The sequence below is a fragment of the Protomyctophum parallelum genome (genome assembly GCF_964188405.1).
Source record: "Protomyctophum parallelum genome assembly, chromosome: 21".
Taxonomy (NCBI): Eukaryota; Metazoa; Chordata; class Actinopteri; order Myctophiformes; family Myctophidae; genus Protomyctophum; species Protomyctophum parallelum.
Window position 1 is genome coordinate 4735152 of NC_139713.1, and position 27292 is coordinate 4762443.

The following is a 27292-nucleotide window of genomic DNA, read 5'->3' on the forward strand; positions in this document are numbered from 1 at the left end:
AGAATGGGTTAATCAGACCCAGTGTGTGTCCAGTGGAAACCTCGTATGAATCTGATCTCAGGTCAGAATGGGTTAGTGATGACGTCACTGGAGGACGGTTTCTGAACTGCCCACAGCCCTCCTATGAGACACGGACGGAGTAGAAAACAAATCATGCTATAGAGATATTAAACCACCACAGACACTGAATGTTTAAACACACAAAATGAGCAACTGTCAGAAATCGAGGGGTATTTATTAACAGTGTGGAGGTTCATATAATAAAACAAGCCGTGAACTTCATCTACGTTCCTTACTACAAAAAAAAGAAAAGAAAAACTCTTTATGCCACAGTCTGTTTTTTTACTATTAAACAATAGACCTTGTTGTTATAAATTGTCATTCATAAATCTTGGTTATAAATTCATAAAACGATTGTTTGAGAAAATGAGATGAAAAAGGTGATATTATGCAAAATAGAAAGCTTACAAAAATACAACTGTTTTCATGAAGAACATTTTTGAAAAAATGCAGTCAAATATTGACCAATATGTTTTTCTTTACATACCAAGATAAAATGTGGTCTAATATCTAAAAAAAAAAAAAAAAAAAAAAAAAAAAATGTTTTTTTTTATTCTTTTCATATTTTCTTTAAAGCTTCGGTTCTACACAGCCTTAAAAACATGTATAAAGGAAGATACTTTCACCCCGTTCACATATCATTTAGGGTGAGACGTTATCTCTCCAGTCAAGATATAAGCATGACTTATGCCTGCGTCGTCTAGCTTTAAAAAAAAAAAAAACTGCCAATGTACAAGCTCAAAACAACATCCGCCGAGCTTGCATATCGGCCGTTTTGTCGCGCGCGACGACAGGCATACGACAAGAGCATTTAAAAAATAAAATAAAAGGTCCGTCCGTGTCCACACAAAGTGTTCTGTAAGCCGAGGGCGCTTTGAGACGTCATATCCAGGAGGGGGCGCTGTGTCGTGACGTAATCATGTCCAGAGATGCACTTAGAAACGCAGAGTTTGACGACGGCCGCCACAACCCGTCAAACTGTGCTCTGACTTCCGCTCATCTTCTACGCCAGTGGTCCAGGGACCCCCCCCCCCCCCCAGGGGGTCCGGGGTGTTCCAGGGGGGTCCCCTTCCCCAGCTAAATGATAGTTTGGACACCAAATGGGACCCTCATGGGTTCTGTAACTCTTGTGTACAAATGGAAATTTGTACATTCTCAAGAGTTAAATTAACTTTGATTTGATTTTACAATATAAATTGGGGGTCCCAGAGATAGAAATGCCATTTAACCCATTCTGAACGGGAAACCATTTTGGTGTTAGCATCATGTTGTGCTTTAGCTATTGAAAAATAGCAGATCTACAAGCTCGTAGCTTGTAGGTCTGCTATTTTTTTTTAATCGAAGAACGACTGACATTTTTAGAATCTGATCTCAAGTCAGAATGGGTTAACAAGAAGTCTTAATTTCCAAGAAGTCTACGCAACAGGAGAATGTAAAATAATTGTTATTTCACCATTTGCCCGTTATCTCTCTCCTAATGGTAACGTCATCAATACGGAATTAACGGAAAATAACAGCATGGCAAAAAATACTTTTTATTTACCAACGTTTCGACAAGCAGGAGCCTCTATAAACCTCTGTGTGGACAGGGACCTAAAAATCAGGCGTTTAAGAAAGGAATAAAGTATGGTGTACAGTAACACGGTACACACACCGTATAAAAAACAGCCACTCGCACCTTTTTTCTTCTTCTTTAATGACCGGTTCTGGTCACTAGCGAGAGCGGCTGGGACTGGGTTAAGGCATGGTGGTGCTGTTGGTGGTGGTGGTGGTGGCCACCGCTCGGCACTGATTGGCTAACAGAGACGGAGGAGGAGGAGGAGGGGGGATGGGGGGGGTTGTTGGGGAGAGGAGGGAAGGGGGGACGAGAGGAGGAGGAGGAGGAGGTGGTGAGGAGGAGGGGGAGCGGCAGCGCCGGGGGGGTCTTCCGCCCGATCGAACACGACAACACGTGGGAGGAAGAGGAGTAGGAGGAGGAGGAGGACCGGGGAGGAGGGGGGTTAGGAGGGGGTGGGGGCCCTGAGATCTTGGCGGCGTTGTTGTTGGAGGACATAAAGGACTGAGAGTGGCCCCCATGGGGGCCCGGGGCCTGGTGGTGGTGGTGGTGGTGGTCCCGGTGGGGCTTGGTGGTGAGGGACAGGGGCTGCACCTGCTCCGTCTGATGCTGGGCGTAGTCGCTGCTGGCGGCGGTGGTGGAGGCTGGGGCGGTGGTGGCGTTGGCGTTGGTGGCGGTGTGCTCGGTGTGCGTGGGCGCCGGGGCGGCCGGCGAGGCCAGCGCCGTGGTGGGCGTGGCCGGGGAGTCCAGGGAGGAGGCGGGGCTGGCCTGGGACAGGTGCGTGTGCGTCAGGTGAGGGTGGTGTTGGTGGTTCTGGTGGTGGTTCTGGTGGTGGTGGTGGTGTTGTTGGTGGGGGTGTTGGTGGGGCTTCTCCTGAGGCGCGGCGGCGCACGGCCTCTTGGGCTGCGGCGGGAACGGCTCGGCGGAGGCTGTGGGGCGTTGGGGCGAGGACAAAGCGTTGGGAGTGAGTTTCTTTTCTGCTTTTTATGCTAGTTCCCGCTCGGATATATATATATATATATATATATATATTTGTTAACCCCATTTAGACCTGAGGACGCCATCTGTGTCACCGTCCGTAACCACTTTTAACCATTATTTTTTTAAATGGCAGATCTGCGTCAGCTCGTACAAGTTTGTAGATTTTTTGAGAGATCTGGCGCAATCCTGGTATAGTCTTTCACAGCGAACATTTTAAACTCATTTATCCTTCTGGGGGGGGGGAGTCCCTGGTACAAAACATTTTCAGATAGGGAGGGGGGTCCCTTATTTGTCATATGGTGTCATATCGGTATCGGTGAATATGCCAGTCTAACCAGCGATCCCACACAGGGGTAAGGAAGGGGTTGACACTATGGCAGTCTAACCACCGATCCGACACAGGGGTAAGGGGTCGACACTATGCCAGTCTAACCAGCGATCCCACACAGGGGTAAGGAAGGGGTTGACACTATGGCAGTCTAACCACCGATCCGACACAGGGGTAAGGGGTCGACACTATGCCAGTCTAACCAGCGATCCCACACAGGGGTAAGGAAGGGGTTGACACTATGGCAGGTAAATAAAATGTTGGGGCATGTGGAGTTTGCTTTGCAAGAGCACATTTGAGTGAGGAGTCTGCTATAAACACAACGTGAGATATATATATATATACACAGGGCTGCACACAACTTTTTTGGTCTAGTACTCAGAGGAGCACCTGGAGGAGTTTCTTGGTGCTCCTAAAATCCGGCGACCCGTCTCGCCGGATGGATAAAAGAGGGATTAATAACTTATAGCTAAACAATATTTATTGGATAAGTGGGGACTGGGGAGTCAATGGAGAGTATTGCAACTCTAGATTCATCCCATTATAAAAATAAATCTAGAGTTGCAAATTGCAGCTATATATAGCTTCTTAATACTAGGATAATATGAGCATCAAAGCAATATTTAGATACTTTAAATAGCCGATCTACTAGCTCACAACGTGTTGCGGTGGCGACACGTTGTGAGCTTGCAGATCAGCTATTTGTTTAACATACGACACGTCGTACGGCGAAGCATACGTCAGGCTTCCCTTTTGTTTTTAGCCGAGGCGACGTACACAGTCAACACAGTCAGACACACATGGCTCCTCGGGGCAAAATAAATAATGTACACTAGCCGACTTTACGATAAAAGCTGGGTGACTGAAATTCTTTGTCCCTGTATAAAAAGGTGCAGTTTTTATCGGCCACATTGGGATGCTCACGACATCTTTTGCACCACATCTCGCTGCGCACCACATCCGCAAACACACGTTCTCTGTGCGGTTCAGGTGGTGGTTCCGTTTGGCGTCTCTTCGGAGGTGGTGGTGCTGGAACACCAAAATAGTTACTTAATGGCGCTTTTGCTTCTTGGACATTTTGACGAGAGTTTGTCTGTAATACTGTAAGAATAATGTGTCGGGTAACCTTTTCTCCGTAGTAAACTCGATCCCGTCCTCCTCCTCCCAGTAGCGAGCACAACACGCATGGCTTTGGAATCCTCCCTCGTTTGAGTAAGGACGCGCTGTGATTGGCCACAATGGCCAGTGCACTCTCGCAAGACGTGCTGTGATTGGCCAGTAGCCACTTTGAGTGGCAGTCGGAGGGAAACGCTCTCGCCACAGAATAAGTATCATTCTGGGCGGCCCCAGCTGTGTTGGTACGCAGAAGCGCTTCCCGGCGCTTGATTGGCAGTGTTGTTTTTGGCAGCAAAGTTCTATTTTAGTTTTAGTCATAGTCTCTTGAATAGTTTCCATTTAGTTTTAGTCACATTTTAGTCACCTGGAATGTGTTAGTGTTTAGTCGACTAAATGTCATAAGATTTTAGTCGACTAAATCTACAGGTGATTTAGTCGACTAAAATGTATTTTTGCGGGCCTTGTTGCCGTCATAATGACTTATTTTACACTTGCTGAAAATAGCCGATCTACAAGCTCACAGCTTGTAGATCGGCTATTTTCAGCATGCAACCAAGTGTAAAATGACTTATACTGGATCTGTTGTCCACTAGTCCCTTCCTAACATTTTAGTCTAGTTTTTATTTGTTGACGAAATAGTCAGTATATTTAGTCTTAATTTTAGTCACCATAGCATAGTTTTAATTTAGTTTCCATTTAGTTTTCTTTAGTGGAAAAGGTAGTCGACGAACATTTTTCGTCTTAGTTTTAGTCGACGAAAACAACACTGCTTGATTGGCAGCGCATTTTGAATTTTGACGAGGCATGCGCGCTGGCGCACCGCTTAAGTGCAGCCCTGGATATATAGCTAGATAGCTATAAACACAACGTGAGATCACAAATTCGGTATTCGGTGTCGGCTAACACAGAAATTGAGGTATCGGGATCGGATGCGAAAAAAGGGACACTTCAGAAAACCGTCAGCATCATTAGAATCTGGTCTCAGGTCTTAATGGGTCATATATATATATATATATATATATATATATATAAACGTTCTCAACTGTAGTTTCCACCAGTGTTGTTTTTGGCAGCAAATTTCTATTTTAGTTTTAGTCATAGTCTCTTGAATAGTTTTCACTTAGTTTTAGTCACATTTTAGTCACCTGGAATGTTCTAGTGTTTAGTCTAGTTTTAGTCGACTAAATGTCATACGATTTTAGTCGACTAAATCTACAGTTGATTTAGTCGACTAAAATGTGTTTTGACAGGCCTTGATGTCGTTGTAATGACATATTTTACACTTTGGTTGCATGGTGAAAATAGCAGATATACAATCTCACAACGCGTCGCAGCGCTTCCACTAGTCCCTTCCTAACATTTTAGTCTAGTTTTTATTTGTTGACGAAATTGTCAGTATATTTAGTCCTAGTTTTAGTCATCGTTTTTATTTAGTTTTAGTCAGTGAAAAAAGGTAGTCGACGAACATTTTTCGTCTTAGTTTTAGTCGACGCAAACAACACTGGTTTCCACTAGCTGTATTCCTACTAGCTATGTTTCTACTAGGCCTTATTGGCCACCATTTGACTGTTTGGGGTGATATCTGTATCTTTTCTTACAACTTTAAACCTGCCATCCCCATTTTGGACATGCTTGCGAGCAATATTTCATAACTATAACATGTGTAAATGTACGTGTAAAGGCTTTCATGTAATCTTACCTTCTGGTATCATGTCCGTCTTCACATTAATGTCCCTCTTTCTCTTCTTCCTCTTACCCTGCATACACAAATGTAAACTTTATATTAGACATTCGGACATTAAAACAACGGTCTGCAGTCCTCTGGGGGGAGCAGAGTTGGCATTCCCACTACGTGGCTACGGCGTGCGCTTAGGGTTAGAGACAGAGTTGGTATGGAGCGCGTCGGAATGGCAGGCTTCGGAATGCCAGTGTGTGCAGAGATGGGCAAAATACAAATACTGGGTCAAAAAATGTATCTAAATACAAAATACAAAATACATCTTCCATCCCCATTAAAATACAAATTACAAAATACAAAAACGTATTTCAAATACGTATTTCAAATACATGTATTTCAAATACTGCCCATCTCTGATGGGCAAAATATATTGAAAATGTATTTCGATACAAAATACAAATACTGGGTCAAAATTTTTATTTAAATACAAAATACATCTCATTTCTTCCATCTCAGCGAAATACAAATTACAAAATACAAAAAAGTATTTTAAATACGTATTTCAAATACATGTATTTCAAATACTGCCCATCTCTGAGTGTGTGTAACCGCTAATCTGCTGTGTGTGAGCACTGATGTCGGACATGCTCAAATGAGTACAAGAGACAGAGAAAGGCAGAGGGAGAGGGGCAGGAGAGAGAGATCCAGGAGAGAGAGGAGGAGGAGGAGGAGGAGGAAGAGGCTCCATTCGGTTCCATTTCTACATTCACAGAATAGAGGGTATGCTTGCACATGCATGATTTTCCCATCAGGACACCCCCCCCCCCCTCATCTAGACTGAGTGGTAAAACGTTGAGCAGCATTATGTGTGAGTGTTGGAGTTTGGAAGCGCTCGTTGGAAATCACTCAACCGTCCTGCCGTACCACCTGTTTCTGAATGTCACATGATGCAGGAGGCAGCAACATGTTGTGTTATTGAAAACAAATGCAGGGCATTTTTTTTTTTTTATATATATATATTTTTTATCCCACGATTTTGCAACCCATTTTTCACCCCTGTGTCAATCATCTAATGTGATCCTGGGCTCTACACACCCTCCACCAACCTAGTCCCCATATATGGGGGACAAGGGGAGACCAACCTAGTCCCCATATATGGGGGACAAGGGGAGACCAACCTAGTCCCCATATATGGGGGACAAGGGGAGACCAACCTAGTCCCCATATATGGGGGACAAGGGGAGAGCAACGGACTTGAACTCATGCTTCCTTCATGCCTGAGTGTCCAAGTCGCTCCTTTACACCTGACAGGGGGGGGGAGTTTCCCTGGTTGGACGTAGCGCGTGGAAGGAACACGTTATTCCAACCAGTTCCTTTCCCCTCCATCAGGCGCCCCGGCTGGCCAGGGGGAGGCAGTTTAGAGACCAGGATTACTGCATGTTTTTTGTGAGGGTACCTACCCTAGGGGACACGGGGAGAACATGTGAGGGTACCTACCCTAGGGGACACGGGGAGAACATGTGAGGGTACCTACCCTAGGGGACTCGGGGAGAACATGTGAGGGTACCTACCCTAGGGGACACGGGGAGAACATGTGAGGGTACCTACCCTAGGGGACACGGGGAGAACATGCAAATGCAGGGCATTTCTTGACAGAAAGTAGCTCATAACGTTTCTATGGTGGATTTTTATGAAACAAAAACTTTGCAGGTAGAAAGAGGATAATTCAAGCTTTTCGTACAGCTGCAAATGTTGGTGAGTTTAACATTGTTTTAATGCAATCAGACAGGACTTTTCTGTGTGGATGTCTGGGCTGTCGAGGCCAGAAAGTAGTTTTTTGACACTCAGTGGGCGTTCCTGCATAACTTCCGGGTTTGACGATGATGTCACGGCGTGCATACCCTCTGTTATGGCGGTCCAGTTTGAGAAGCGCTGGTGTAGTAATTCTATAATTATATACCAGACGTGAAGGCCAACATACTATAGGTTCCCAGATCCCAAAGCTAATCCAGTCCTGTGTTTTGAACCGCTGGTGCAGTAATTCTATAATTATATACCAGACATGAAGGCCAACATGCTATATGTTCCGGATCCCAAAGCTAATCCAGTCCCGTGTTTTGAAGCGCTGGTGCAGTAATTCTATACCAGACGTGAAGGCCAACATGCTATAGGTTCCAGATCCCAAAGCTAATCCAGTCCTGTGTTTTGAAGCGCTGGTGCAGTAATTCTATAATTATATACCAGACATGAAGGCCAACATGCTATATGTTCCGGATCCCAAAGCTAATCCAGTCCCGTGTTTTGAAGCGCTGGTGCAGTAATTCTATACCAGACGTGAAGGCCAACATGCTATAGGTTCCAGATCCCAAAGCTAATCCAGTCCTGTGTTTTGAAGCGCTGGTGTAGTAATTCTATAATTATATACCAGACATGAAGGCCAACATGCTATATGTTCCGGATCCCAAAGCTAATCCAGTCCCGTGTTTTGAAGCGCTGGTGCAGTAATTCTATACCAGACGTGAAGGCCAACATGCTATAGGTTCCAGATCCCAAAGCTAATCCAGTCCCGTGTTTTGAAGCGCTGGTGCAGTAATTCTATACCAGACGTGAAGGCCAACATGCTATAGGTTCCCAGATCCCAAAGCTAATCCAGTCCTGTGTTTTGAACCGCTGGTGCAGTAATTCTATACCAGACGTGAAGGCCAACATGCTATAGGTTCCCAAATCCCAAAGCTAATCCAGTCCTGTGTTTTGAACCGCTGGTGCAGTAATTCTATACCAGACGTGAAGGCCAACATGCTATAGGTTCCAGATCCCAAAGCTAATCCGGTCCCGTGTTTTGCATGCGTGTGAATAATGTGTACAGTAGATACAGCATTAGAAACGTGAAACTCACGTAGTTGTGTGTGTGTGTGTGTGTGTGTGTAGATACAGCAGTAGAGACGTTAAACTCACGTAGTTGTGTGTGTGTGTGTGTGTGTGTGTGTGTGTGTGCGTAGAGACGTGAAACTCACGTAGTTGTGTGTGTGTGTGTGTGTGTGTGTGTGTGTGTGTGTGTGTGTGTGTGTGTGTGTGTGTGCAGCAGTAGAGACGTTAAACTCACGTGTGTGTGTGTGCGTAGAGACGTGAAACTCACGTAGTTGTGTGTGTGTGTGTGTGTGTGTGTGTAGATACAGCAGTAGAGACGTTAAACTCACGTAGTTGTGTGTGTGTGTGTGTGTGTGCAGCAGTAGAGACGTTAAACTCACGTGTGTGTGTGTGTGTGTGTGTGTGTGTGTGTGTAGAGACGTTAAACTCACGTAGTTGTGTGTGTGTGTGTGTGTGTGTGTGTGTGTGTAGAGACGTTAAACTCACGTAGTTGTGTGTGTGTGTGTGTGTGTGTGTGTGTGTGTGTGTGTGTGTGTGTGTGTGGTTAAACTCACGTAGTTGTCCCGGGCTGACCAGCCGGGGTAGAGCTGTGAGTGCAGCTGTCTCTCCTTGCGGGCCATGTCGTAATACTTGGCCTGCTCCTCACGGGTCAGCGAATGCCACTGGAACACAGATCACAGGTCAGTTATTATCACAAATCAAGACAATAAGAACCTGATTCACAAAGCAGCAGAAGATGCAACGCTTTGTGAGGTTGCAGAGAGTCTATTTCCAGTGTGCGACACCGGCACACTACAAAGTATAATCGCTGCGATATTTGGGGCTTGATTAGAGGGAGCGAGAGAGGGGGAGAGAGAGAGAGAGAGAGAGAGAGATACAGACACTCAGGCCCCTTTCCCACCGGTTGGTTCAGTTCTTTGTGGTTCTTAGTCCACGAGCCAGAGCTCCAAAACGGGAACGTTAAAACCCATTTACTGCCACCATTTATTGAGAAATTAGGATCTAATTCACGCCAGCATTTTTTAAATTTGAGCTCTTATTTTGAAAAGCCACATTTTGCCTGAACCGGAAGTGGGCTTATCCCGGCCAGCTTTACGTTGACAAGACAACCTTTGTTTACATGATCGGATCCATGCCGGTACAATATAGACCTCCACTTCGTCGGCTCTGTGCCGTCAAAGAAACGCTGTTTTGACCAAAAATGCCATCTGGGACATTAAGGAATAGGAGATACAGGCCATTGAAAGAAACGGATAGAATGGATTCTTATGGCGACGGCGATCTAAGATGAACGATCCAGTGCAGTGCTAACAACACAGCTAGCTAACCGGCTAACGTGAGTAGCATTATGGCTCGATCGACCAAATGCACTATAAAAGTGCAATTGCCGAAGGTCAACGGCAATGGCGGCAAGGGAGTTAATTATGAATTGGGTGTAGCAAAACCATACCTGTATATTAGATTGTTATCACCGTGACACTGCCCCGGGTGATCATTTACACAAAGACAATGATTAATTGTAGTACAATTTTTACATTTTTAAATATGCATGATGAGGCATTAGGTAGGACAATATGCAAAATAATCACTAATACGAAGAAGGCTACTACTGTGGAAGGGTCATCATGTATTAATGCTATAAACAATTTAATATCGGTCTAGTTTTTCCCACCAATGTTGGAGCTCTGGCTCATGGACTAAGAACCAAAAAGAACTGAACCGGTGGAAAGGGGGTCTCACACACACACACACACACACACACACACACACACACACACTGACTGACACACACACACACACACACACACACAGTCACACACACACACACACACTGACTGACACACACACAGTCACAGTCACACACACACACTGACTGACACACACACACACACACACACACAGTCACAGTCACACACACACACACTGACACACAGACACACAGTCACACACACACACACACACACACACACACACACACACACACACACACACACACACACAGTGTTGTTTTCGTCGACTAAAACTACGACGAAAAATGTTCGTCGACTACCATTTTTCACTGACTAAAACTAAATAAAAACTAAATAAAATCGAATCTATGGTGACTAAAACTAAGACTAAATATACTGACAATTTCGACAACAAATAAAAACTACACTAAAATGTTAGGAAGGGACTAGTGGACAAGAGATCCAGTTTTATGCTGGAAAATAGCAGATATACAATCTCACAACACGTCGCGCTGCGACGCGTTGTGAGATTGTATATCTGCTATTTTCAGCATGCAACCAAAGTGTAAAATATGTCATTACAACGACATCAAGGCCTGTCAAAACACATTTTAGTCGACTAAATCAACTGTAGATTTAGTCGACTAAAATCGTATGACATTTAGTCGACTGAAACTAGACTAGAACATTCCAGGTGACTAAAACTAAGTGAAAACTGTTCAGGAGACTAATGACTAAAACTAAAATAGAAATTTGCTGCCAAAAACAACAATGACACACACAGTCACACAGTCACACACACACAGTCACACACACACACACACACACAGTCACACACACACACAGTCACACACACAGTCACACACACACAGTCACACACACACACAGTCACACACACACACAGTCACACACACAGTCACACACACACAGTCACACACACACACAGTCACACACACAGTCACACACACACAGTCACACACACACAGTCACACACACACACACACACAGTCACACACACACACACAGTCACACACACAGTCACACACACAGTCACACACACACAGTCACACACACACACAGTCACACACACAGTCACACACACACAGTCACACACACACAGTCACACACACAGTCACACACACACAGTCACACACACACAGTCACACACACACAGTCACACACACACAGTCACACACACACACACACAGTCACACACACAGTCACACACGCACACACACACACACACACACACACACAGTCACACACACACACACACACACACACACACAGTCACACACACACAGTCACACACACACAGTCACACACACACAGTCACACACACACAGTCACACACACAGTCACACACACACAGTCACACACACACAGTCACACACACACAGTCACACACACAGTCACACACACACAGTCACACACACACAGTCACACACACACAGTCACACACACACAGTCACACACACAGTCACACACACACAGTCACACACACAGTCACACACACAGTCACACACACACAGTCACACACACACAGTCACACACACACAGTCACACACACAGTCACACACACACAGTCACACACACAGTCACACACACACAGTCACACACACACAGTCACACACACACACACACACACTCACACACACACAGTCACACACACAGTCACACACACACAGTCACACACACACACACAGTCACACACACACAGTCACACACACACAGTCACACACACACACAGTCACACACACAGTCACACACACACACAGTCACACACACACAGTCACACACACACACAGTCACACACACACAGTCACACACACACAGTCACACACACACAGTCACACACACAGTCACACACACACAGTCACACACACACACAGTCACACACACACAGTCACACACACACACACACACACACACACACAGTCACACACACACACACACACACACACACACACACACACACACAGTCACACACACACAGTCACACACACACACACACACACACACACACACACACACACACACACACACACACACACACACACACACACACACACACACACACACACACACACACACACACACACACACACACACACACAGCGTACTGACCCTGCGGCCCAGGATCTGGTTGATGGCGGCGCTCTCCTTCAGAGTGCACTCAGACACCACCTTGGCCCGCTGCTCCTTCATGTACAGCATGAAGGCGTTCAGAGGCTTCTTCACGTGGGGCTTCTTGTCCTCCTCCTTCTCCTTGGGGGCCGGCGGCGGGGCCTTGCTACAGACACACATATATACACATGAGAGAGAGGCTACAGACACAATACACATATATATATATATATCCCATTCTGACCTGAGATCAGATTCATACGAGGTTTCCACTGGACAACACACTGGTCTGATTATAACCCATTCTGACCTGAGAACAGATTCAGAAAAATTGTCAGTCGTTCTTCGATTTTTCAAAAATAGCAGACCTACAAGCTCGTAGCGCGCCACTCGGTGGCGCGCTATGAGCTTGTAGATCTGCTTTTTTTTTTTTTTTTTTTTTTTTTTAATATATATTTTTTATCCCACGATTTTGTAACCCATTTTTCACCCCTGTGTCAATCATCTAATGTGATCCTGGGCTCTACACACCCTCCACCAACCTAGTCCCCATATATGGGGGACAAGGGGAGACCAACCTAGTCCCCATATATGGGGGACAAGGGGAGATCAACCTAGTCCCCATATATGGGGGACAAGGGGAGAGCAACCTAGTCCCCATATATGGGGGACAAGGGGAGACCAACCTAGTCCCCATATATGGGGGACAAGGGGAGAGCAACGGACTTGAACTCATGCTTCCTTCATGCCTGAGTGTCCAAGTTGCTCCTTTACACCTGACAGGGGGTAGTTTCCCTGGTTGGACGTAGCGCGTGGAAGGAACACGTTATTCCAACCAGTTCCTTTCCCCTCCATCAGGCGCCCCGGCTGGCCAGGGGTAGTTTAGAGACCAGGATTACTGCATGTTTTTTGTGAGGGTATCTACCCTAGGGGACACGGGGAGAACATGTGAAGGTACCTACCCTAGGGGACACGGGGAGAACATGTGAGGGTACCTACCCTAGGGGACACGGGGAGAACATGTGAAGGTACCTACCCTAGGGGACACGGGGAGAACATGTGAGGGTACCTACCCCAGGGGACACGGGGAGAACATGTGAGGGTACCTACCCTAGGGGACACGGGGAGAACATGTGAGGGTACCTACCCTAGGGGACACGGGGAGAACATGTGAGGGTATCTACCCTATAGGGGACACGGGGAGAACATGCAAACTCCACACAGAAAGGCCCTTTCGCCAACCCCGCCTTCGGGTATGGGGCACTGATGACGCGGAGGAGGAAACACGCCCCCAGCACCCACAGCGTCCCGAGCGGGAATCGAACCCAGGACCAGCACTACCGACTGTGCCACCGTGCCCCTAGATCTGCTATTTTTCAATAGCTCATAATTGTTTAAAACACCAAAAGGGGTTCCCTTCCCGCCCAATATGGGTATCAGAGACGCTGCCGAGTGACATTCTTGCTGTGTCATGATTCCAGGACAGATGTGTGTCTGATAGGCTTGTGATTGTACAGTAACATTGTACAGTAACATAACTGATGATTGTACAGTAACATAACTGCACTCATAATGTTTGTGCATTTTTCTTTGTGTGGACATAAATATATTCTTAACCCATTCTAAACGGGAAGCCATTTTGGTGTTGGCATCATGTTATGCTTTAGCTATTGAAAAATAGCAGATCTACAAGCTCATAGCGCGCCACCGAGTGGCGCGCTACGAGCTTGTAGGTCTGCTATTTTTTTGAAAAATCGAAGAACGACTGACATTTTTAGAATGTGATCTCAGGTCAGAATGGGTTAATCAGACACAGTGTGTGTCCAGTGGAAACCTCGTATGAATCTGATCTCAGGTCAGAATGGGTTAATCAGACACAGTGTGTGTCCAGTGGAAACCTCGTATGAATCTGATCTCTGGTCAGAATGGGTTAAAACGTGTAGGATGTCAAGTCTAGTATCATAAGGTCTCTGCTGCCACCCAGTGGTGAGTGTGAATTAAATTAGCTGAATGTGGATCAAAGTGTTGGGCACTGAGGTAACATGCACCAAACCAGGACCCTTAATCACTTAACCCATTCTGACCTGAGATCAGATTCATAACGAGGTTTCCACTGGACACACACTGGTGTTGATTAACCCATTCTGACCTGAGATCAGATTGTAGAAATGTCAGTCGTTCTTCGATTCTTTAAAAAAATAGCAGACCTACAAGCTCGTAGCGCGCCACCGAGTGGCGCGCTATGAGCTTGTAGATCTGCTATTTTTCAATAGCTAAAGCATAACATGATGCTGACACCAAAATGGGTTCCCGTTCAGAATCACTTAAATCTGACACAAAAAAACCCCCCAGTGATGGAAAGAAAATGGCAATTTTTGCTACTAGAAAATGTCTTTGACTTTTAGACTTCAGTGCATGGACAGCCACCACTGTTTCCCAGTGATCAGTTGAAACAACCTTTGCTTAAAGGAATCGAGTATGTGTTCATTGTGTTTGTAAGGTTTAAGTTGTTGTGTCTAAAGAAAATATCCAATCTACGCCAGACGACATATAGGGTTATATAGGGCTTAATAAGTGGTTAATGACAATGAAACAAATGGAGAAAAAATAAATATAGGCCTATATATATATATATATAGTATGCACAAAGAACCAGCTTAACCCATTCTGCGCGGGAATCCCTGTTCGTGTTTTAAGTATTATGTTATACTTTAGCTATTGAAAAATAGCAGATCTACAAGCTCATAGAACGGCACTCTTTGCCGCGCTACGAGCTTGTAGGCCTGCCTTTTTTGAAAAATCGTGAAAATGTAGTGAAAATCGTTGAATATAATCTTTCAGGGCGAACGTTTTAAAATCAAATCAATCTTTGCTTCTGGGGGGGGGGGGTCCCTGGAAGTACATATTTTCAGATGGGGGTCGGCGGCCAATTACATATAATTTTGGGGGTCCTTGACATGAAAAAGGTTGAGCACCATACCACAGACATAGAAACAGAGGTTTTTCAGAAAACTGATTTAGAAGAGTAAAAGATGGTGCATTGTGTGTGTTTTCTTACCCATACTGACTGCAGTCTCTGGTTAAACCATTTTGGGCAGAACCCCTTTTGGTGTTATAGCATCATGTTATGCTTTAGCTATTGAAAAACATCAGATCTACAAGCTCATAGCGCGCCACCGAGTGGCGCGCTACGAGCTTGTAGGTCTGCTGTTTTTGAAAAATCGAAGAACGACTGACATATAGAAACATGGCTTTTTCAGAAAACTGTCAGGACGTAGAAGACATTTTTAGAATCTGATCTCAGGTCAGAATGGGTTAAAGTAAATGATGGTGTATTGTGTGTGTTTCTTACCCATACTGACTACAGTCTCGGGGCTCCTGCTTGACGGGCGTGTGGACGATGGCAGGATGGGGGATGGACGACTGGTGGGCTGGACTCAGGTGGGGAGAGAAGCCGCCGGACACCAGGCTGAACACAGCACAGGAAGGGTTAAAATGAGGAGGTTCAGAGAAACAGTCACAGAATGACACCAGGCTGAACACAGCACAGGAAAGGGTTAAAATGATGAGGTTCAGAGAAACAGTCACAGAATGACACCAGGCTAACCACAGCACAGGAAGGGTTAAAATGAGGAGGTTCAGAGAAACAGTTACAGAATGACACCAGGCTGAACACAGCACAGGAAGGGTTAAAATGAGGAGGTTCAGAGAAACAGTCACAGAATGACACCAGGCTGAACACAGCACAGGAAGGGTTAAAATGAGGAGGTTCAGAGAAACAGTCACAGAATGACACCAGGCTGAACACAGCACAGGAAAGGGTTAAAATGATGAGGTTCAGAGAAACAGTCACAGAATGACACCAGGCTGAACACAGCACAGGAAAGGGTTAAAATGAGGAGGTTCAGAGAAACAGTCACAGAATGACACCAGGCTGAACACAGCACAGGAAAGGGTTAAAATGAGGAGGTTCAGAGAAACAGTCACAGAATGACACCAGGCTGAACACAGCACAGGAAAGGGTTAAAATGAGGAGGTTCAGAGAAACAGTCACAGAATGACACCAGGCTGACCACAGCACATGAAGGGTTAAAATGAGGAGGTTCAGAGAAACAGTCACAGAATGACACCAGGCTGAACACAGCACAGGAAGGGTTAAAATGATGAGGTTCAGATAAACAGTCACAGAATGACACCAGGCTGAACACAGCACAGGAAAGGGTTAAAATGATGAGGTTCAGAGAAACAGTCACAGAATGACACCAGGCTGAACACAGCACAGGAAAGGGTTAAAATGATGAGGTTCAGAGAAACAGTCACAGAATGACACCAGGCTGAACACAGCACAGGAAGGGTTAAAATGATGAGGTTCAGAGAAACAGTCACAGAATGACACCAGGCTGACCACAGCACATGAAGGGTTAAAATGAGGAGGTTCAGAGAAACAGTCACAGAATGACACCAGGCTGACCACAGCACAGGAAGGGTTAAAATGAGGAGGTTCAGAGAAACAGTCACAGAATGACACCAGGCTAACCACAGCACAGGAAGGGTTAAAATGATGAGGTTCAGAGAAACAGTCACAGAATGACACCAGGCTGAACACAGCACAGGAAGGGTTAAAATGATGAGGTTCAGAGAAACAGTCACAGAATGACACCAGGCTGAACACAGCACAGGAAAGGGTTAAAATGAGGAGGTTCAGAGAAACAGTCACAGAATGACACCAGGCTGAACACAGCACAGGAAAGGGTTAAAATGATGAGGTTCAGAGAAACAGTCACAGAATGACACCAGGCTGAACACAGCACAGGAAGGGTTAAAATGATGAGGTTCAGAGAAACAGTCACAGAATGACACCAGGCTGAACACAGCACAGGAAGGGTTAAAATGATGAGGTTCAGAGAAACAGTCACAGAATGACACCAGGCTGACCACAGCACAGGAAAGGGTTAAAATGAGGAGGTTCAGAGAAACAGTCACAGAATGACACCAGGCTGAACACAGCACAGGAAGGGTTAAAATGAGGAGGTTCAGAGAAACAGTCACAGAATGACACCAGGCTGAACACAGCACAGGAAGGGTTAAAATGATGAGGTTCAGAGAAACAGTCACAGAATGACACCAGGCTGAACACAGCACAGGAAAGGGTTAAAATGAGGAGGTTCAGAGAAACAGTCACAGAATGACACCAGGCTGAACACAGCACAGGAAAGGGTTAAAATGAGGAGGTTCAGAGAAACAGTCACAGAATGACACCAGGCTGAACACAGCACAGGAAGGGTTAAAATGAGGAGGTTCAGAGAAACAGTCACCAAATGACACCAGGCTGAACACAGCACAGGAAAGGGTTAAAATGATGAGGTTCAGAGAAACAGTCACAGAATGACACCAGGCTGAACACAGCACAGGAAAGGGTTAAAATGATGAGGTTCAGAGAAACAGTCACAGAATGACACCAGGCTGAACACAGCACAGGAAAGGGTTAAAATGAGGAGGTTCAGAGAAACAGTCACAGAATGACACCAGGCTGACCACAGCACAGGAAGGGTTAAAATGAGGAGGTTCAGAGAAACAGTCACAGAATGACACCAGGCTGAACACAGCACAGGAAAGGGTTAAAATGAGGAGGTTCAGAGAAACAGTCACAGAATGACACCAGGCTGAACACAGCACAGGAAAGGGTTAAAATGATGAGGTTCAGAGAAACAGTCACAGAATGACACCAGGCTGAACACAGCACAGGAAAGGGTTAAAATGATGAGGTTCAGAGAAACAGTCACCAAATGACACCAGGCTGACCACAGCACAGGAAGGGTTAAAATGAGGAGGTTCAGAGAAACAGTCACAGAATGACACCAGGCTGAACACAGCACAGGAAGGGTTAAAATGAGGAGGTTCAGAGAAACAGTCACAGAATGACACCAGGCTGAACACAGCACAGGAAGGGTTAAAATGAGGTTCAGAGAAACAGTCACAGAATGACACCAGGCTGAACACAGCACAGGAAGGGTTAAAATGAGGAGGTTCAGAGAAACAGTCACAGAATGACACCAGGCTGAACACAGCACAGGAAAGGGTTAAAATGATGAGGTTCAGAGAAACAGTCACCAAATGACACCAGGCTGAACACAGCACAGGAAAGGGTTAAAATGAGGTTCAGAGAAACAGTCACAGAATGACACCAGGCTGACCACAGCACAGGAAGGGTTAAAATGAGGAGGTTCAGAGAAACAGTCACAGAATGACACCAGGCTGAACACAGCACAGGAAAGGGTTAAAATGATGAGGTTCAGAGAAACAGTCACAGAATGACACCAGGCTGAACACAGCACAGGAAGGGTTAAAATGAGGAGGTTCAGAGAAACAGTCACAGAATGACACCAGGCTAACCACAGCACAGGAAAGGGTTAAAATGAGGAGGTTCAGAGAAACAGTTACAGAATGACACCAGGCTGAACACAGCACAGGAAGGGTTAAAATGAGGAGGTTCAGAGAAACAGTCACAGAATGACACCAGGCTGAACACAGCACAGGAAGGGTTAAAATGAGGAGGTTCAGAGAAACAGTCACAGAATGACACCAGGCTGACCACAGCACAGGAAGGGTTAAAATGAGGTTCAGAGAAACAGTCACCAAATGACACCAGGCTGAACACAGCACAGGAAAGGGTTAAAATGATGAGGTTCAGAGAAACAGTCACAGAATGACACCAGGCTGAACACAGCACAGGAAAGGGTTAAAATGAGGAGGTTCAGAGAAACAGTCACAGAATGACACCAGGCTGAACACAGCACAGGAAAGGGTTAAAATGATGAGGTTCAGAGAAACAGTCACAGAATGACACCAGGCTGAACACAGCACAGGAAAGGGTTAAAATGAGGAGGTTCAGAGAAACAGTCACAGAATGACACCAGGCTGAACACAGCACAGGAAGGGTTAAAATGAGGAGGTTCAGAGAAACAGTCACAGAATGACACCAGGCTGAACACAGCACAGGAAGGGTTAAAATGATGAGGTTCAGAGAAACAGTCACAGAATGACACCAGGCTGACCACAGCACAGGGTTAAAATGAGGAGGTTCAGAGAAACAGTCACAGAATGACACCAGGCTGAACACAGCACAGGAAGGGTTAAAATGAGGAGGTTCAGAGAAACAGTCACAGAATGACACCAGGCTGAACACAGCACAGGAAAGGGTTAAAATGATGAGGTTCAGAGAAACAGTCACCAAATGACACCAGGCTGAACACAGCACAGGAAGGGTTAAAATGAGGAGGTTCAGAGAAACAGTCACCAAATGACACCAGGCTGAACACAGCACAGGAAAGGGTTAAAATGATGAGGTTCAGAGAAACAGTCACAGAATGACACCAGGCTGAACACAGCACAGGAAGGGTTAAAATGAGGAGGTTCAGAGAAACAGTCACAGAATGACACCAGGCTGAACACAGCACAGGAAAGGGTTAAAATGAGGAGGTTCAGAGAAACAGTCACAGAATGACACCAGGCTGAACACAGCACAGGAAGGGTTAAAATGATGAGGTTCAGAGAAACAGTCACAGAATGCACAGACGACGAGCGCACCCATGGCAGTCACATGCAGATGTTTGTGTTACTGTACTGTCATTCAGTGGTTCTCAAAGTGGGGTCCGGGGACCCCCAGCTAAATGATAGTTTGGAACCACGTGGAGTTTTACCGACAGACCGGAAGTTATCCCAGATGTAGCTGGACAGCGGGGGGGGGGGGGGGGGGGGGGGGACATCTAACACAGGATCTTTTCTTATAATTGGACGGAATGATTTAGATCGCGAGTCATTAACGTTTTAAGATTTTCGGTGTCGTCGGCTAAACAAGGGGGGGGGGGGGGGGGGGGGGGGGGGACATTTTCGATGACATCGCACTGCTGTGCAACATCGAGGATTGCGCAACAGGCGCTCCTATAGGCTGTGGTATAGCGATGCGATTTTCACATAAATAAAGTTCGTCTTTGGCGATTAAATTTTGTCCTGGGCGATTGGGGTGTTAATGACAACACACACACACACACACACACACACACACACACACACACACACACACACACACACACACACACACACACACACACACACACACACACACACACACACACACACACACACACACACACACACACACACACACACACACACACACACACACACACCTTGACATTGAAGCGTTCATAGCCAGAGCAGCAGGATACGAGGGTCTGAAGCCTCCTGCGGAGATCGGGTACATGGACTGTCCTTGCCTGGGGGGGGACAAAAAAGTAGTTCATCATGAATCATGTATAAACTAAGAACGTAACAGTGGAGTATCTATATGTCAACTATACATACTATACTATATTATTAGTGCTGTCAGGCGATTAAATTTTTAATCGCGATTAATCGCATGATTTGTGTAGTTAATCGCGCGATTAATCGCAATTAATCGCAAAACCTTTTTTGCTCTAAATTCAATGATGAACTGAAAGAAAACGCTGTATTGTAGAGATGCTCCGATCAGGTTTGACAACATTGAATGTTACTTTTTTTATTTACCTTTTTTCCATGTATGAAAAGACAAGTGCAATGTGCATTATTTTATGGCTTGCCCATTTTCTCTCTTTTGAATAATTCTGTTCAATTAGCACATTCAACACAAACAACTGTTTCCATAAAACAAACTAACATAGGCTACTTCTCTATAAGCAGAATCATGAATAGGCCTATTTAATTTATACAAAAGGAGAAGAGAGAGAGCAATGTGTTTGTGGCTCAAACTTTATCTAATATTGTTTTAGAGCAGTGGTTCTCAAACATTTTCATGCCAAGACCCCCAATATTTTTTCAATCTACAAAGATAATCCCAAAATCGCTTATAAATTAAATTAAATTACTTACTAATCGCTTATTTGGCAACACTGGCCAGAAACGACCAGTGTTGCTTCTTTTTGTCTTATTTTGTATAGACCTAGGTGGCTTGTTTCTGCCATAGAGTTATAATGGCAACACCTCTGGGCTGGCTTCTAGTTAGCTGGTGCGGTAGCAGCAAGACCACTCGTCTCTCTGTGTGTACTGTCTGTCAGTCCCTGCTCCGTGACTGGGAGTTGGGACTGTGGACAGTCTGGAATAGAACTTTCTGTTACAATTAAATCCATAAAAAAGTACCACACAACTGAAAAGTATCGAGACTGTGATAGCAAGTTAGAAACGTGTGTGGCTATAACGAGGCACAGCTGTTTACAATGCGATGCAAAATTAACAGCGGGGGTTTTGCTTTTGGGACTCCGACTATATGGATGAATTGGACAGGTTTCTCAAGCTTTTTTGGACTGGAGTGTACAACACGAGCAAAACCTTTGTGAAATGTACTAAATGGAAGGCTGTTACTCCACTTTAAACATCCTAACAAGGGGTCTGGGAAGGGAGTGCATTGCAGGAACCAGTATTCCTCAACATCCCGCCTGCCAATCACTGTGCTTTTTTTTGTTGCGTTAATGCGATAAAAAAAATTGTGCCGTTAATAAGGTGTTGCGTTAATGCATTAATAACGCGTTAACTTTGACAGCATTATATATTATATATTATACAATATACATGTGTACTATAAAGTGCTATGACTACATAAAATGCAATTCTAGTGCTGTCTACGTAACGAGCTACAAGTCTGTCTAAAATACTATTCAAGTCTACATGAAGTGCTATCTAAGGGGCTAGGCTAGGGCAAGTGCTACGGGCATGATGTGTGTGTGTGTGTGTGTGTGTGTGTGTGTGTTGCTCACAGCCATCCCAGGTGATGGGGGATCTGACCCATGCCTCCAAGAGACAGAGGGTAGTAGTGTGGGGGTGTGTGTGTGTGTGTGTGTGTGTGTGTGTGTTGCTCACAGCCATCCCAGGTGGTGGGGGATCTGACCCATGCCTCCAGGAGACAGAGGGTAGTAGTGTGGGGGTGTGTGTGTGTGTGTGTGTTGCTCACAGCCATCCCAGGTGGTGTGGGATCTGACCCATGCCTCCAGGAGACAGAGGGTAGTAGTGTGGGGGTGTGTGTGTGTGTGTGTGTTGCTCACAGCCATCCCAGGTGGTGGGGGATCTGACCCATTCCTCCAGGAGACAGAGGGTAGTATGGAGACAGCTCCGCTGGGTGGGGCGTCCGAGACATGCCTGCAGAGAGGGAGGCAATGCACACACACACACACACACAGATTGTTTATAGTGATGATAGTAGTAGATAAATACTTGTTATAACAGTGTTGTTATAGATAAATGAAGCACAGGGACTAGGCATGTGAATCTCGTCTCATCTCACGATTCGATACGCATCTCGATGCACTGCCAGCGATACGATACATTAGAGATACATGGAATCCCCTGGCGATACGATGCGATACGATTCTCCCTCTTCCCGATGCGATGCGATAACCATGTAGTTCAAATCAATGCGATACGATGCGATTCACCCCTCTACCGATACGATGCGATTTGATGGCGATAGAAATAGAAAGATTTATATTAAAGCTCTATGAATTTCCCAAAACATGTAAAAATGCATTACATTTAAATTCAAAGCAATTTATTGTTTTACTGTAGGTTAGTATTATAGCTCTGCATCTCAAACAACCCAACTTATAGAATTCTGTATGTAAACAAAGGGTCTGCTCTCTGCTGGTTATTGTGGAATTGTTAGATTACTAATAATCATAGGCTATAGTATAATTATTATATATCAAAGGTCAATTTGAGGTTTTGAGTATAGAGGGTTCAAGATATTAAAATGTAATAGCCTATCGTTCATCAATTAATGTTACCAACATATAAATAGAAAATAAACAAATAAACAAAACAAAAATTACAGGCCACACTCGTAGTGCTGTCAAACAAGTCTATGTCTAGTTTAATCTGCAACAGTTTTATAATATAATTGCCTATGTATAGTGGGGGTCCCTACTTGATCTCTCACTCTCAGCTAAGTGGTCCTTGGCTTGACCTGAAAAACATTGAAGACCCTGGCCTGCATGTATTATTAACGTTATAAATACATAGCAGATGTACAAGCTCACAACGCGTCTCATCCACGCCATGCTGTGAGCTTGTGGATCTGCAATTTTAGGCGTGCGACACCGTCTTGCTGCAGAATATAAATAAGGCTTCTATCCCAGAGAACAGCAGGAGAAAGCTGGACAGTGGAAAGTTGTAAACGACTTTAAACGCAAGCAGTACAGTACACCCTGCTGTGGCGTTGTTGTTGTTGTAGTACACGTGTGTGCAGACTGCAGAAGCTTTCTTTAATTACAAATTGATGATGATCGCAACGCATTTGCGTCGGATAATCAGCAAGCACAGCTGTGGAGTGTGGATCAGATTCATTACGAGCAGTCCAGCACGCTACAGTGAAAAGTCGACGGACAAAGCTACTCGGACAGCTATTTTATAAAGCTAAAGAGTAAAGGTGGTGCTTCTTGTTTAATGCGTGGGGCTCTCTTCTGTTAGTCGCGGGTGCTCTTTATAGTCTGAGTCTGTTTGTTGTCTCAACGTGTCTACTCTGACTGCACCGTCGTACGGTAGCTTCTGTTCACTGACTGTGCGCTGCGAGAGACCTTTTTTTTCTTCTTCCTTTTCTGATGGTACGTTCAATGCGCCTCGGAAACACAGGATAGGGTGACATTTACCATGAAAAAACGGTGCAACCACAGATTTTACCGATGCAAGCACTCCGCGAACGATGCATCGAGATTTCACCCGTCAGTTTTACCGATACACAGTGAATGGACCGATTAGCTCGCATCGCGCACGTCATAATCGATGTATCGATACGTATTGATTATTTTCCACATGCCTAACAGGGACACGTGAGTGGCAGGATGCCTGAGCCTGTAATGGTCCGTCAGTCTGATTCTCAGCTGGTCATTACGTCACTCATTCATACGCCGTTAGCAGAGCCTTCCTTTAACCCGTTCTGACCTGAGATCAGATTCTATAAATGTCTTCTACATCCTGACAGTTTTCCATTCTGACCTGAGATCAGATTCTATAAATGTCTTCTACATCCTGACAGTTTTCTGAAAAAGCTATGTTTCTATGTCAGTCGTTCTTCGATTTAAAAAAATAGCAGACCTACAAGCTCGTATGAGCTTGTAGAAAAAACTGTTCCCCTCCCGTTTTGCCGACGACACCGAAAATCTTAAAACGTTAATAACTCTTGATCTAAAAAAATCATTCCGTCGAATTCTATAAGCAAAGATTATGTGTTAGACGGCAGGACAGGTGTGTGGGGTGGGGAGGGTCTATGTCAGGACAGGTGTGTGGGGTGGGGAGGGTCTATGTCAGGACAGGTGTGTGTGGGGGTGGGGAGGGTCCTATGTCATGGACAGGTGTGTGGGGTGGGGAGGGTCCTATGTCAGGACAGGTGTGTGGGGGTGTGGAGGGGTCCTACCTGCGTCAGGAGAGAGGTGTGAGGGGGGGGTCCGAGGGGGGAAGGGGTCCGGGCTGTAGGACAGCAGCGGGGACAGGTGGATATGTGGGGGTGCTGCAACCCAGGTACCTTATTAGACTGGAGAGAGAGGAGAGAGAGAGAGAGAGTATCTTATTAGACTGGAGAGAGAGAGAGAGAGAGAGAGAGAGAGAACCTTATTAGACTGGAGAGAGAGAGAGAGAGAGAGAGAGAAGAGAGAGAGAGAGTACCTTATTAGACTGGACAGAGAGGAGAGAGAGAGAGAGAGAGAGAGAATCGTATTAGACTGGAGAGAGAGAGAGAGAGAGAGAGAGAGAGAGAGAGAGAGAGAGAGAGAGAGAGGAGAGAGAGAGAGAGAGAGAGAGAGAGAGAGAGAGAGGAAGAGAGAGAGTGAGAGAGAGAGAGAGAGAAGAGAGAGAGAGGAGAGAGAGAGAGAAGAGAGGAGAGAGAATCTTATTAGACTGGAGGAGAGAGAGAGAGAGAACCTTATTAGACTGGACGGAGAGAGAGAGTACCTTATTAGAGAGAGAGATGAGAGAAGTGAGAGAGAGAGAGAGAGAGAGAGAGTGAGAGAGAGAGAGAGAACCTTATTAGACTGAGAGAGAGATGAGAGAGAGAGAGAGTACCTTATTAGACTGGAGAGAGAGAGAGAGAGAGAGAGAGAGAGAGAGAGAGAGAGAGAGAGAGAGAGAGAGAGAGAGAGAGTACCTTATTAGACTGGAGAGAGAGAGAGAGAGAGAGAGAGAGAGGAGAGGAGGAGAGAGAGAGAGAGGGAGAGAGAGAGAGATGAGAGAGAGAGAGAGAGAGGAGAGGGGAGAGGAGAGGGAGAGGGAGAGGAGAGGGAGAGGGGAGAGGGAGAGGAGAGAGAGGGAGAGGAGAGGGGAGAGGGAGAGGAGGAGAGGGAGAGGGGAGAGAGGGAGAGAGAGAGAGAGAGAGTAGAGAGATAGAGAGTACCTTATTAGACTGCAGAGAGAGAGAGAGGAGAGAGAGAGGAGAGAGAGAGAGAGAGACAGAGAGACAGAGAGACAGAGAGACAGAGAGAAGACACAAGACTTTAACCCCATTCAGACCTGACACTAGATTCTACAAATGTCTAAATCCTGGACCCCAACGGGTCCATTGGGTTCTTTGGGAACCAGTGATTTAGAGCATATCTGTGGTCGTTTTGGGACACCGTTTAAAAAGAGCCCGACAGTTAAAGAAAATTGTGTGTTTTTATGACAAGATACAATTCCAATCTTCATTACTTTGTCAAATAAAAGTGAATTGCCTAAATTACATCAGCTTGTACATCAGCTTCTGGGGCACATGCCAAAAAAAAAAAGTAGTTGACTGTAGATTTAGTCGACTAAAATCTAGACCTAAAACAGGACACGTATGACGTAAATTCTCCATTCATCGTCAATGGGAATTGATAACTTTGCATAAGACTTTGCATTTGACTTTTGTTGTCGAAACGAACCCTGGTGTGTGTAGAGGAGCAGTGGCGTGCACAGATAGACACTAGGGGGTGCTGGAGAACCCCTTTTGGTGTTAGCATTATGTTATGCTTTAGCTATAAGATGGAAATCTTTTTTCTTGTGTTGTCAAAACGAACCCTGGTGTGTGTAGAGGAGTAGCACTCACTTTAATTATATTATATATATATATTTTTCACTATAATAATGTTTGAAAATGATATTCATTTTTGTTTTGAAACTTGTTAATTTTGGAACTTTTGTTACTCTTCAAATTAGAGTATGTAAAAATTGTCTTTTGCTTAGATTTGTCTTAGTTTTGTTAAAAACCTATGTTTGCCTAGATTTCTTTGCTTTTTTTTTTTTAAATTAATCTGATGAATTTAGCTTAGTCATACCAATGTTTTACTACTTCTATTTTATCTTTGAAACCAAAGTTTTTCATTTTTTTTTTTTTCAAAAAGGGTATAGGCAAAATAAGCCTCTGCTTCAGCCTACACCAGGGGTCCTCAACTGGTGGTCCGCGGTCCACGAGCGGACCACGGACCACCTCTCTGCGGACCCTTTTTGCATCAGGTCAGGCCAGCAAAAAAATTATCTCTCCTGAGCTCAGGCCAGGCCAGCCACAGTCAATTTCAATTCAATTCAGGCAGTGTTGCTGCAGCACAACTACATTGTGTGTCTTATGTTAATGGAGGGAAAAGTTAATAATATAAGTGTGATTTGGATTTGGAGTTCCACTCCGGGCCTGCACTCTGCACCCCATTATTGGTTGGGTGGAAGGGGATCTGATTTGTATAAGCTTGGCTTGACCATACTAAACGGGCATAGAGGCCTGCTCTCCGATGGACGCCGCGCATGGGACCGGACCTCGGTCTTATTCAAAAACATATTTGTGGACCTTCATCATTTCTAGTTGAGGACCCCTGGCCTAC

General features: G+C 45.2%; 1 protein-coding gene across 1 annotated transcript in view; it reads right to left on the bottom strand.

The window, feature by feature from the left end:
* Nucleotides 1-211: 211 nt before the first annotated feature.
* The window catches only part of LOC310878684 (transcription factor 7-like 1-B), a 57400-nt gene continuing 30319 nt past the window's right edge, over nucleotides 212-27292 (bottom strand). The window contains 9 exon segments of the mRNA XM_083793051.1: nucleotides 212-2544; nucleotides 5740-5797; nucleotides 9141-9248; nucleotides 12444-12609; nucleotides 15796-15912; nucleotides 20633-20719; nucleotides 22520-22613; nucleotides 24883-24960; nucleotides 24963-24999. Coding sequence (XP_083649177.1) covers nucleotides 1754-2544; nucleotides 5740-5797; nucleotides 9141-9248; nucleotides 12444-12609; nucleotides 15796-15912; nucleotides 20633-20719; nucleotides 22520-22613; nucleotides 24883-24960; nucleotides 24963-24999 — 1536 coding nt within the window. The 3' untranslated portion in view covers nucleotides 212-1753.